We start from the raw sequence: 13,042 nt of genomic DNA, 5'->3' as shown, positions 1-13,042 counted from the left end.
ACCTGCCGGGACAGCGGGGAGGGGCCGGGCAGGGTGACCACCCAAACCGCGCTGGGTTCCTCCTGGATCCCAGCGACCGCCCAGCATGAACAAGGCCCCGCCCCCTGGAGCTGGGCCGCACCCCAGCCTGCACCCCACCAGCTGCCTCCGGGAGCTGAGCATCCGGCACCTGCTCCCACCGGCCTCCGGGCCATGCTGCCCGCAGCCCCCGCGGCACCGGGATCGAGAGGCCCCTGTGCACGCTGCTCTGGACTTGAACATGAGCCCCTCCCAGCAGGAAGGCTCTGCTCCAACGCGGGCCTCGGCCGTGAACCAGAAAATGGGGCAAACGCGTCCCATGGAGCCGGCAGCCCTGCCCGGAGGTGGTCGCTGCCTCCACGCCCACTTAAGGTAAGCAGGGCGCGCGCCCACTGTCTCGTGTCCTCCGCCGTCCTTCCCTCCGTCCTCGTTACCACATAGATAAAGCTGGTGAAGCGCACGTCCATCTCTAAGGTCTAATCTATAAAACCACACATAGTGCGTCCTGTGCACCGTGTGAGCATACGTGATCGGGACGCTCCATGGGCGGTGCGGCGGTGCCCAGCATGTGGGCTGCTCTCTTCCTGGGCTGGGCACTGGGTGAGGCCCATCCTCAGGCTCCAAGAGGGGCAGGGGGCACCTCTGGCCTGAGCCATGGACAGTGGGCTCCTTGACCCCCCCCCCCCGCTGTGGGGGTCCCCCGTGGGGGACGGGGCAGGGCACCGAGGAGGAAGACGGCCCCCAGCGGTCCCCACAAGGAGGGGCTCACCTGAGTCGAAGGCCTCGGGGCGGTCCTGGGCGCCCGGCTCCCAGACGCTCATGGGGCCCATGGCCGAGGCCAGCTGGTACTGAGTGAGGAGCCGGTGCAGTTGCGCGGGGCTCAGGGCAGGGAATGCGGCCTGCAGGCTTGCCCAGCTCATCTAAGGGACAGGAGGCAGGCGTTCGAGGTCAGGGCCCAGCAGGCACCAGCAGGACCCACCCCTAGGGGTGGTCTGCCTCTGCGACCTCGGGAGCACAGGCAAAAGGCATGTCCCCACCAGCACGCAGGCCTCCGGGCCCATGTGCAGCGGGAGGTCAGCTCGGGGTCGCAGGCGGTGCCGCTGGTAAGTCGTGTTCCTCTCCGAAGCTGGCGGGTTTCTCTGTCCACTGTCTGGCTCCACGCGCGGGGCCACGTGCTGGGACCACATGTGGGCCGGTGCGAGGCTGCAGGCTGGGCTGTCCTCGCTTGTGTTTGCTCCTGGGCCACTGTTTTCTCAACTCTTCCTGGACTCCTACTGTTGGAGCGTTGGTCCTTTCCTTTGCCTTTCTTCCTTGCCTGCGCTCTCGCTCGATTTTACTGCCAACAGCAAGAGGCCCAGGCTGTGGTCATCCAGTGTCCACGCTGTCCTCTTGCTAACACCCCAGGCCACACACCAGCTCAGGACAGCAGTTGGCCAGGGGGTGGTTCTTGCTGATTTCCCAGCTCCTAGAATCCCAGCCGCCCTGAGCTGTGTTTCTCCAGCTACGGGCACCGAGTGCCCCGCGTTAGCTCCCTGCGCTACTTTCCGGGTGATTTCCTCAACTTCATCTTCCAGCTCTGCTGCTATACTGTAATGTCCACGGATCCTTTCTATTCTCTTTCTTACAGAGCCTGCTAGTGTTCGTGGTGGTGCTGCGTTTATCTTTGTGAGGACATGCGTGGCTTTTCGAAGGGTTTCTTCTCCCTGGACAGTCTGGCCAATGGGGGCCTGCGGCCGCGGGTGCACGGCCCTCCAGCTGAGCGCGGCTCCCCGTTTCTAAACTTGGGACTTCGATGCCTGTGGCCCGCAGAGCCTAAAACATGTCACCTGGCCCTGCACGGGCAAGTCTGCCAGCCAACCTGTCTCTCCGACCTCACGCCCCACCTCTGCCTCCGCCCCTCCTGCACCGTGGGAACCACAGCAGTGCTCCTCGGGGGCTGCTCCCCCCACCTACGGCGCGCTCTGCAGTTGTCAGGCTGCCTGGAGCAGTGACGCACCTGCGGGGGGCTGTGCAGCAGGTGCCTCCCGTGGCCGGCACACCGCTCTCCCCTCATGCTGCTCTTATAGGTTTGTCTGCTATTTCACTGATTTTGGCTAAGAGTTCCTTCTACTTGCTCTGGGTTTGACTTTTCTTTTTCTTGCTTCGTGGTGATCGCCCAGCCTTCCCTGCTTTCTAACATGTGTCCTTAAGGCTATTGTTTTGCCTGTTGGCACTGCTTTAACTGCACCCACCAGTTTAGTATATGCATCTTCATCGTCACTGATCACCCTGACCCAGTGGAGGTCAAACTACCACCAGTTCCACTCGGCTTTTCAGAGTGTTTGCTCAGTTTAAAGCCCTTCCTATCCCACACCCTGGAGCTTCACGATTTTGTCAGATGTCATGAGGGAGAAGCACCGCTCCTCTCAGGCTCCTCAAGGGTCGCACATTTGTCTCCCTCGCTGTAGACGGCCAGGCTGCTCTGAACGCCCCCAGCTCTGGCCCATCTGGACGAAGCCTAGATTTCTCTCTCACAGACCCTGGTCCCCGATGAGGCAAACGCCCCAGAGGAAAAGCCACAGCAGAACAGCTTTGTGGTTCCCTCGGTCCCCGCGGCTCCGGGGCTTTCTGGGCCTTTAAACCGATGGCTGAGGTGTGCCAGCCGCCGCTCGCAGGAGCTCCACAGGCGCAGCTGTGCCCTTCCTCACGGCAGCAGGTGGGTGCCTCTTGAGGCTTCTAGGTCTTGATCTTCGGGTACACGTGGATTGTCCCACTTTCATACCAAACTGAAATGCCCGCCATCCCCACACAGACATCGTGCTGTGTGGCTGTGCTGGCGGCAGCTCGGGGCTTGGCCTGGAGATGGCCAACAGCCACATTACCACCTTGGTTTGGACATGCCCTCCCCGGCGGCCCTGCACACGCTCACGGCCACTCCGGAGACGCGTTAAGGGTGAGGCCAGGCAGGCAGGGAGCACCACGGGTCTGGCTTCATGGATGATCTGTGACAATTTGTCAGGCAGCTGGTGGGGAGGAGGGTGAGGTGGTGTATTAGTTTCCGGTTGCTGCTGTAACAGATGACCACTAGGTAGCAGTTAAAGCAACAGGAAGGTACACTCTTACACTTTTGGGGGTCACTCTGGGCTCAAATCCAGGCCGGCAGGACTGCATTCCTTCCGGAGGGTCCAGGGCAGGGTGGTCAGAATGCAGTGCCTGTGGGGGCACGGCCCTCCCCAGCTCTAGGAGGCACTGCGGCCCGCGGCCCCGCCTCCATCTCCAGAACCAGCAGCGCGAGTCAAGTCCCTTGTTTTCCTCGGTCCTGCCTCTCGTCGCTGACACCGGAAGGGCTCGTGCGATTAAAGGAGCCCGTGGCTAACCCAGGGCCTCTCCCACCTCAGGGTCCTTGGCCAGCCCCCTCTGCAGAGCCCCCACCCCGCCACGTGGGGTCACGTTGTCTGTGGCAGGTCAGGGTCCAGACCCTGCAGACCCCGCATACAGACATTTTGGGGCCGTTTTCCTGCTCACGGGTGGGAACGGCTGTGGGACGGAAACAACTGCAAGTTCTCTGAGGCCCAGAAGCCAGGTTCCCCACCCCCGACCCCCCGACCCCCGCCTGGTCTGCGGGCTGGTGACTCAGTGACAACACACGGCCCGCCCGCCCGCTGACCCTGCCCTCGCTCTCTCCGCTCTCCTACCTGGATGAGCTGGGCACGGGGAGTGGCCAGGAGGTTGAGGGTGCAGGACAGCTTCCGGAAGAAGTGCTCCCCGGCCTCCCCGAAGCCCGCGCCCCTGGTCCAGTCCAGGAGCTGCTGCAGGCGGGCGCAGGCCTGCACGCCTCGGGGCCAGTGGAAGCAACTCAGAGAGGGGCCTGGGGAGGGAGAGCGGGAGGTGAGGCCCAGGCTGCCCGCCCCGCCCCAGGGGGAGCCAGGCCCCAGCTGGTCCCCTGTGCCTGGCCGCCCCCCTCCGGGCCTCAGAGGACAGATGTGAGCCCCACATGGGTTCTAAGGCACTAGCCTGCGGTGGGCCCTCTGGAGGGGTGGGGTGAGCATGGGAGGTGGGGGGTGGAGACGGAGGGAGGGGCTATGACAGTCATTGAAGGGACCTGGTCCAAGTCTACAGTGAGCCCTGTGCCCACCCAGGCCCTGCCCAGACCCCCTGAGCCTGGGAAGCCCACGACAGTGACCCCAGGTGCTGGGGCTTGTCCCTGCGTTCATGTCCCTGTGCCCACAGCGCCCTGAGCCTCCGGGCAGGGCAACAGAGGAATGTCTGCAGTGAGGACTTTGGGGGGCAGGGAGGTGGCGTCAAGATTACTTCACTTCTCTCAGCCTGTTCCCTCCTGTTTCCCAGGGGCTGGAGGCTGCTGGGGACACAGGGAACCAGGAAAGGCCTGAGGGCCCCACGCCGACACTGACAGAGCGCCTGCCCCTACGAGACACCCTGTGCGGACTCCCTGCTCCCCGGGCCTCTCCCTGCGGAACCCTGCGCATCGCATCGGCACAGACCCCGGGTCAGGACGCCCGAGGGCTCGGCCTGCCGCTCCGGGAGGACACGCGTTTCTCACAGGAGCGCAGCCCCACCCAGCCTCACCCTTGTCCAGGAGCTGGTTGAAGAGCAGGGTGCTGGAGAAGAAGAAGAGGTAGGCCAGCACCTGGGACACAATCTCGGGGTGCACCTGGGCCTGCCGCAAGAGGTCCAGCGCGGCCTGGTAGATGGACACGACGCGGCGCAGCTCCTCGGGCAGCTGGGGGGCCTGGCACCAGCTCTCCCGGGGCTCCGTCTGGAAGGGGGGGCACTCCAGCAGGGCCGGGAGGCAGACGTACAGGGACTGGGGGAGAAGACACCAGCAGCGTTGGCAGGGCCAGGGCACAGGCCTCGGTGGCGGTGCGGGGGGTGTTCCCTGGGGCTCCCACAGAGCTGCCGGGGCCTCTGGGGGCTCAGTACAAGCTCCTGTGAGAGGTGCAGGTGACATCGACCCGGGGCACAAAGGATCCAGCGAAGGGCCCACACGCCCTGAGCATGGGGGGGGGGGGGGCGGAGGGGGGTGCCAGGGAGGTGGGACACGCGGGCGGCTCCCCAGGCCCAGGCCCTGAGGAGGGAGGGAGGGAGCGGAGGCGCACCTTGGAGACGTAGTACACGCACTGCTGGAAGGCGTACAGGATCACCTCCTCCAGCTCCGCCATGGCCTCCTCGCTGGCCGAGAGCGCGCAGGAGAACACGGACTCCGTGGAGCCTGCGGACACGCAGCTCAGTTACCACGGGGGCTCCCCTCGCAGCCAGGCCTCCCAGGAGCACAGGCCACGCCCTGGACATGCCTGGACACGCGGCCCTTCCCCTTCGAGGGCTAGACCTCCTGCCCCCAGGGGTCTCCCCAGAGCCGGGCCTTCCGGTCTCGGGGACCTGGCGGGGTCCGGGTGCTCCTCAGCCTCCCCAGGCAGCGCGAGGGGCCCAGATCGGGGGCAGCAAGAGGCTCTAAGAGGCTGCCGGCTGCCGTGTTCGTCCTCCAGAGGCTCAGGCCTCAGACTCGCAGCGGCCGCTGCTGCCCGGAGCGCGCAGAACAGACGTGTTTCACAGCCACTCGAGCCAGCGGGCGCCGAGAAGCCAGCCGCAGGCCCCCTCGGAGGGCGGGGCCCAGCCCAGGCCGCCTCGCTGCCAGCCACCCTCCGTGCACCTGCGGCTCCCACTGAGCACAACACGACAGCTCCCAGCAGACGCCCCCGGGCCCCTGCGTCACTGAAAACCTGCACCCGCGCCTGTGCGGCGGCTCTGCTGGGGCTGCACCCCTGAGCCGCTGTGAGCTGTTCTGAGCATCAAGGGCCCCGTCCCTCCATCCTGTGCTGGCTCCCAAGGCCCAGGACGGAGGCCCCCCTCTGAGCACGTGAGGAGCCCCCAGAATTACAGGCGCTGGGCAAAGCCGCAAAGACTTCCAGAGGATTTGAGTGGGTGACACAAACACCCCCGGCGGCTGCTCCCGGCCTGAGGGGCTGAGGGCTCCCGGGGAAGAGCCTCGCACACAGACTGTGGGAACGACAGCGACTCCCCAGCTTCCAGGACAGGACGTCTCTGCTCAGAGTTCTCCCCACAGGCGCTTCCGCTGGGGCCGGAGGCCGAGGCCGCCTGACCTTGCCTGCGCCCTCTGACGCTGGTTTTCCTCTGAGCTCTCCAGAGCCTCCACCGCTCGGGACACTGTCTGCTTCCCGCGGCCACCTGGTCCGCGGGTGCACAGAGGCGACCCTCTCCCCGCATCCACCGGCTCCTCGCCGCCGGGCTCCCCACCAGAACAGCTTCCTCTGAGGCGGCAGGGGCAGCGCGCAGCCGTGCCGTCGCCCCAGCTTCCCCGGAGAAAGCCGGACGCGGCCCACACAGCGCGCAGCCATGAGGCCGGCCCCGGGGCCCAGAGCTGCGGCTCCCACGGGGCGACTGTCCCACGGACGCTGAGCCTGAGTCACGGGCCCAGCTGACTCCCTGCGGCAGCGGAACCACGGGCTCCGAGCACGGCCCGGCCTGCCATCACGTAGGCCACACGGAGCAGGCAGGGGTCCAGGCGCTCGCGGGCCGAGGCTGAGTCCAGGAGCCTCCCTGCCGGGTCCGCTGCAGCGCCCGGGTGCCGGGGGCCTCGAGGGGACCGGCGGGGTTTGAGGGAGGTGGCCGGAGGCCTTGCGGGAGGCCAGGCGGGCACCGGGGAGGTCCCGCTGCAAGGGGAGGGCCTGGCGGGGCAGGCGTGGGCAGGGCAGGTGCCCGTCACACGAGGGGGGCCAGGAAGTAGCCTGTGGACCCGGGGCAGCGCCGACGCCCCCACAGCCCCCACCCACTGCAGACGGGCGGAGGCAGCAGGCCAGTCAGCGGACTGTTTTTCAGGTTCTTTCCTCTCGGGAGACACAGCCGAGCACACGCAGACGCTGTGCCGTGTCCGGCTGGCCCAGTTCACGGGGAGCCCTGGCCAACCCCGTCCTCCTCCCTGGTCCCCTCCCAGCCCCGAGTGCACCTCATGGCTGCAGCCCGGGCCCCCACATGCAGGGCCACCAGGCCACCCCTGCAGGGGCCCCTCCAGTTGTGGTGCAGCCGGGACAGGCCGAGGTCCCCCTGACGCCAGAGAAGGCATGAGCCTTGTTTTTGCCGAGGCCGAGGAGAGGCTGTGTGGGCAGACCAGCCCGTCCACACTGGCTGCGGCCCCAGCCCTGGGGGCCCGGCTGTCACCCCTGTCCCACCGCAGACGGTCCTGCCACTCCTGCTCGGCTCCGGCCCAGGCCCCGCACAGTCCTCGTCAGACACACGAGTGAAATCCCACGAGGCCTTGGGGCGCAGCCCACGGCCACCTTCCCCTGAGCCCTCCCCGTCACCCTCGCAGTGTTCTCGGCACTTTACACAAACCCGACGCACCTCGTCCCGCGTTAGGCTCTGAGCTCGGCGTGCCCCGCACAGCTCTGCGCGCTCCCGCCTTCTCTCTGAAGCTGCTGAGGGCCTGTGTCCCCCAGGCCTCCCCGAGAACAGTGGGGCGGCCGTGAACGGCAGACGGTGCCAGTGCGCCGGGCGACGGGCACAGGGGAGCCCAACCGCCCGCGCCACTTGCACTCAGGAAGCCCGACAGATGTCTGTCCCAAGACGGCGGGGCCACCGCCCGCGCAGCCTACCTGTGGCGTCGGGCCCCTGCTCCAGGCCCTGCATGTACACGGGGCCCTGCTGCTGCACGAAGTACAGGAGCTCCACGGCGTTGGCCATCCACAGCAGCACGTGCCGCAGCTCGGGCAGCAGGCCGGCCAGGCAGGAGCCGGCCGCCGTCACGGGCTCCTGGCTGCGGAGAGACGCAGTTAGCGGGCACCACCCTCCCAGGGACGCGCCTTCAGGGACACGAGCAAGAACTGCGATCTGTCAGCGAGCCAGCGAGGGAGGCTGGGAAAGGAGAGGAAGAGGCACGCCCGTCTGACAGCGACGGCCAGGGCGCCTACCAGCCTCGGCGGAGGGAGCGCCGGTGGCCCCGCCGCTGGGCAAGGAGCCTGGTAAGTAAGCCGTTTCCTATCCCTGCAGGTTGGCGTGTGTGCGATGTGTGCGTGCACGAGAGGGAGGATCTTTGATCCGCCCGCAGAGACGGGTCCTGGGGAGCGAGGCCCTGGGACGGGCCCGGAGGCTGGGCTGGCCGCTCTGTGGCGTCCCTGCTGAGCAGCGGGGGCCACGGGGACCTCAGGCTCTCTGTCCCCCCGCGCCCCCCTCTCCTGTGTGGCAGGTCTCGTCCTCCTGACGTCGCTCCACTCTGTCCTCTGTCCACGAAGGAACCTCTGCCCCGCTCGGGGAGGAAGGACCGGCCAGCGTGTCTCCGTGTCCTCACTGCGGAGCCGGCAGCGTGCACGCCCCAGGGGCCGGGTCCTGCTCCCCTGGCGCTCCTCACGCTGGGCTGAGCGCACGCGTGTACGCAGGGCATGGAGTTGTCGTTAGAAAAGGATTAAACTGGCTCTTCAGACTCTTCAGTCTCGTTTCGGTCACTGCCCTTCTCCATTTCACCGGAACTCGAAGGCACAGACAGCCCTCCTGAGACCCAGGCCTCCAGGGGTGGCCAGCGGAGCTTCGGGCCGATCCCAGCGAGGTCAGCATCGAGGGCACCACCGCCAGCCCGGCCACACGCGGAGGCACAGACCGGGGCAGCTCGCAGCGGGGACGGGTTTCATGGATATGACCCCCAAGGTGTGGGCAACCAAAGCAGAAACAGACCAGCAGGCGCTCCGAGGGAGGCGCTGAGAGGCCGGCGAGTGGGAGGAAGTGTTTGCAAACCAGTCAGGTACGGTTCATCTCCAACTGAAGGAACCGCTACCGCTCACGGCAGAGAAACCAATCATAGTTCAGAGGCGGCAGAGGATCTCAGCACACGTCTCCCGGAGGGCCCAGATGCCGGCAGGCACGGAAGGTGGCACCGGGCCAGCGCCTGTCAGGGTGGCTGCCATGGAGACAGGAGGGATGGTGCGGGCGAGGGCGGGCGGGAGCCCTGTGCACTGCTGGGGGGCATACGCTGGGGGGCCACTTTGGAAAACTTCCTCACAAATTAAAATTGAGCCGCTGGCTATCTATCCAAAAGCACTAAATCCAGACCTGAGTGGGGTTCCCCGTGGCTCGGCCCACAGCAACCACGGTGTGGGGTCAGGTGTGGGGTCAGGAGGAGCGCCTGGTGTGCGTGCGACAGGATGTCACTCCGCCTTCACGAGAGGAGGGCCTCCCGCAGGGCTTGGCACCAGCGGAATGAGCCAATCACAGCAGGACAAGCTCTGCCCAATTCCACGCGTGAGGCCTAAACCAGCGGAAGCCAACTGGTGGTCCATGCGGTCCGAAAGGTTGGCGACCGCTGGTCTAACAGCCACACTCCTGACTCGGAGCAGAAAGGGGGTGGGGGCGGGGGTGGGGAGTGGCTCATCCGTGCGCACGACGTCCCATCACCACCCGCAGGCAGGGCGCCTGCTGTGCGTCACTGCCCGTGGCCAGCGTGACCCTGCACACCTGTCAAGGTCCTCACTGCGATAAAGTCTGGCCAGCTTTAAGGGCCAGAAATGCCACTCGGGCAGGGACAGCGTGACAGCGCACGGTAGGGCCCTGGGGCTGGCTGGGTGGACGCACTGGTCCACCTGGGAGCCGGCGGCCTGGGGCGGGCGGGGCAGCGAGGGAGGTACTTACAGGGGCGCCTGCTTCTCCGCCAGCTCCTTGGTTTTCTCCTGCGATCACAAAGGACAGGAAAGCGAGCGTGAGGAGCCAGAGCCGCGGCACGGCCGGCGCTCAGACGGCGGCTCTGCGCCGAGGCCCTGCGGCCGCGGGCAGGCGTTTCCCACGGGATTCCACACCTGCCCAGCCGTCAGAGTGTGACCTGCGCACTTCTGCCCCAGGAGAGCCCCCCGGCCGCCAGCTTCCACAGCCTCCGGCCGTTTCAGGAGCAGCAAACGCTCCACACGTGCCAGGAGGAGGCCTGCTGCCCGGACGGTAACGTCAGCCCCGTGCCATGCGGCAGCGGACAGGAGTCCGCGGGCCCGCACCGGTGTTTTCACATCCCGGGCTGGGGCCCGGCCAGCATTTCCTGGGAGGCTCAGGGGCCGCAGCCCAGGGACCGCCCTGGAGGGAGGTTTCCATGTACAGAAGGCGGCCGGCTGGTCCTGGGCCGCCACCACCGCATCCCAAAGGCGCTGCAGTGGGTCGGCAGGGCTCACCCTGCTCCCGGCAGGAAGCACGGGGCATCCAGGCCACATGGAGGCTCGGGGCTCCTAGCACCTTGTTCCCAGGCCCATGGCGGGGCCGGGCGGGGCCAGGGGAGGACACGGGCCCAAAGCTCAGGAAGCCACGGCTGACCCCACGAGGGTGCAGGGCCACAGCGGTGCCCCAGGCTGGAGGTGTGGACAGGCCAGAGGCAGGACTCGGGACGTGCCCCTGTGGCCACAGCCCCCAGGGACCCCTCGCTGCCCAGCCTGAGACTGACCCAGACGGTCTCGCGGATCGCCTTGGCGATCTTGAGCAGGAGCTGTCCGAAGGAGCCGGGCTGGAGGCGGGTGGCGGAGTGCTGGACGCACAGGCAGAGCAGGAACGCGGGGGTCAGCTTGTGGTCCTCGCCGCCCGGCTCGACCAGCGTCATGATGCGCTGCAGCAGTGCGTCCTCCACGTCGGGCTCGAACTCCAGGCGCAGCTGCCGCGGCCGCGTGTCCCCCGGGGCGCGGAGCTGGGCGCCACACATCCGGCAGCTGTGGGGCAGGGCCTGGAGGCGGGCCAGGGCCGGGGCGGGCAGCGGCTGGGCCTGTGCCGGCTCCTTGAACAGCAGCAGGTAGTAGAGGCCCAGGGACAGCAGGTCTCCGTGGCGCAGAACCACGGGCCGGCCCCCCACCTCCGAGAAGTTGACGGCGACGGGCGCCCCGGGAAGGGGCTCCAGGACCAGCAGGCTCCCGGCCTGCTCCCGGCCCGAGGGGTGGTGGCGGCGGAGGGTGCAGTGCAGGGGCAGGATGTCGGGGGCCGAGAGGCTGATGCTGGGCTTGCTGGAGGGCGTCCTCTGGCCCACGGTGTGGCGCTCCCGGTTCAGCACGTACACCAGGCTGTCCTGGAAGGCAAGCGCGGAGTCCCTGTCCGCCCGCCGGCTCCCGTCCTGGGACACCCCTTCCCAACTGCCTGCTGCCCCGGCGGCCCACAGGGGCGCCCACCCTGTCCGGGGAGGAGCTTCCCAGAGCAGCCGTGGTGGCCCCCGGAACCCAGCGAGGGCCCGAGCAGGAGAGGAGAGAGGCCAGACGAGGGCCGAGCCCCCAGCTGGTCCAGCTTTGCCAGCCCGTGTCACCGAGCGCTCGGCAGCCAGCAGCCGGGGCGGGAGCTGCTCAGCCGGCACAGGTGGAACAGGGAGGGCGGCAGGGGCGGGTGGGGGTGGGCGGGGGGCAGCGGCCTCTGCGGGCAGCCCAGGGCAGGTGGGGTGCTCACATGCTGCTGGCTGTAGCCCTGCAGGAGGAGCAGGTGGGGCGACTCGTAGAGGGAGTAGCGCATGGCGTCCTGGCCGGGCTCCTGGGCGGCGGCGGGGCTCAGGCTGCTCTCACTGGCTGAGCGGCGTAGCAGGGGTGCCGGGGGGCTCCGGGTGCCCCCCGAGGCCAGGGCTGGGGTGCCCTTGGCGCGGCTCCGCTGCAGCCTCCGGGCTTGGGCGTTTATCCCTGAAACAGAAGCCACGCGGGTGAACAGCCAGAGCCCGTGGAGGCCTGGCCCCAACCCGGCCGCCTCCCCTGGCAGGAACCGCCTCTCCTAACACCGCACAGCACGGCCGGCGCTGCCAGCCTGGGGGAGGCGGGGGGCGGGGGGGGCACCGCAGGACTCCGCCTATTTGCTCATCCTCATCAGGCCGGGCACCTCCAGCACCCTCCCCCCCCCGCCCCCCCGCCCCAAGCCAGGCAGCCCAGCTGTCCTGTCGCTGGCACTGCCGAGCCCGGCGCCCTCCCCTCGGGCGCAAGCCCACGGCAGCATCGGCCGCGGTCACACGCAGGCGTCCAGGGCGTGCGCTGCGACTGATGAGAGGGCCCTTCATTCCCCTGCTTTACAAGGAGGAAGCGGGGAGCCAGCTGGTCTCCTAGGACAGCTTGGCTGCTCCTTCCCGAGGCTGCCCCCGCACTGCCCGGTCAGAGAACACACGTACATGCATGCACACGCACATGCACATACATGTGCACGCACACCCCCCACAAGACAGTCTTATCCATCAGGAAGCGCCCTTTTGCACCACTGCTGCCGGGTTGCTGAGCAGCCCCTGAACCCCGCTCCCACTTGCCCCTGCTGACCCGCTCATCCTCAGCCCCTCCCGTCCCCCTCCCATCCCCGTCCCCGCGCGGCATCGGCCTACAACCAGATGAAGCCGAAGGCAGAGGGTGTGCGGGCAGACAGCCGGGCCCAGGGCGCCGCTTACCGGGAGCGGGAGCCCAGCAGGCGTAAAGAGCGACCTGCCTTCCAGAGGAAGCTGCGACAAGCAGCCCCGGAGGCAGGCCGCGCAGTGCATGCCTGTCAGTGGCGCAGCTGCTGCTCCCCGTCTGCCGCAGAGCCGGCCAGCAGCCGCAGGAGGGGCAGCCGGGCAGGAGGGGCCTGCGGGAGGGGGTGGAGAGCAGGTGGGGGCAGGGGGAGCAGGTGGGGGCAGGGGGAGCAGGTGGGGGAGGGGGAGCAGGTGGGGGCAGAGGGAGCAGGTGGGGGCAGGGGAGCAGGTGGGGGCAGGGGGAGCAGGTGGGGGCAGGGGGAGCAGGTGGGGACAGGGGAGCAGGAGGATCAGGGGGAGAAGGTGGGGGCAGGGGAGCAGGAGGAGCAGGGGGAGGTGGGGGCAGGGGAGCAGGAGGAGCAGGGGGAGCAGGTGGGGGCAGGGGGAGCAGGTGGGGGCGGGGGGAGCAGGTGGGGGCAGGGGAGCAGGAGGAGCAGGGGGAGCAGGTGGGGGCAGGGGGAGCAGGTGGGGGCAGGGGGAGCAGGAGGAGCAGGGGGAGCAGGTGGGGGCAGGGGGAGCAGGTGGGGGCAGGGGAGCAGGAGGAGCAGGGGGAGGTGGGGGCAGGGGAGCAGGGAGCACAGAGGGGCAGGCCTGTCCCCC

At 68.2% G+C, this 13,042-nt stretch overlaps 1 protein-coding gene across 1 annotated transcript in view; it reads right to left on the bottom strand.

Moving 5' to 3' along the window:
- Nucleotides 1-13,042, bottom strand: part of RADIL (Rap associating with DIL domain) — a 36,595-nt gene that overhangs the window by 1,593 nt on the left and 21,960 nt on the right. Inside the window, exons 3-10 of the mRNA XM_059699378.1 lie at nt 11,416-11,639; nt 10,439-11,047; nt 9,649-9,686; nt 7,626-7,786; nt 5,115-5,227; nt 4,585-4,822; nt 3,693-3,865; nt 788-938 (exon numbers count right to left, since the gene is read on the bottom strand). Of these exons, the coding sequence (XP_059555361.1) occupies nt 788-938; nt 3,693-3,865; nt 4,585-4,822; nt 5,115-5,227; nt 7,626-7,786; nt 9,649-9,686; nt 10,439-11,047; nt 11,416-11,639 (1,707 nt within the window). The remainder of the gene's footprint in view (nt 1-787; nt 939-3,692; nt 3,866-4,584; nt 4,823-5,114; nt 5,228-7,625; nt 7,787-9,648; nt 9,687-10,438; nt 11,048-11,415; nt 11,640-13,042) is intronic.

Source organism: Myotis daubentonii, chromosome 5, assembly GCF_963259705.1.
Source record: "Myotis daubentonii chromosome 5, mMyoDau2.1, whole genome shotgun sequence".
NCBI classification, from domain to species: Eukaryota; Metazoa; Chordata; class Mammalia; order Chiroptera; family Vespertilionidae; genus Myotis; species Myotis daubentonii.
This window is presented reverse-complemented; position numbering and strand designations above follow the sequence as displayed.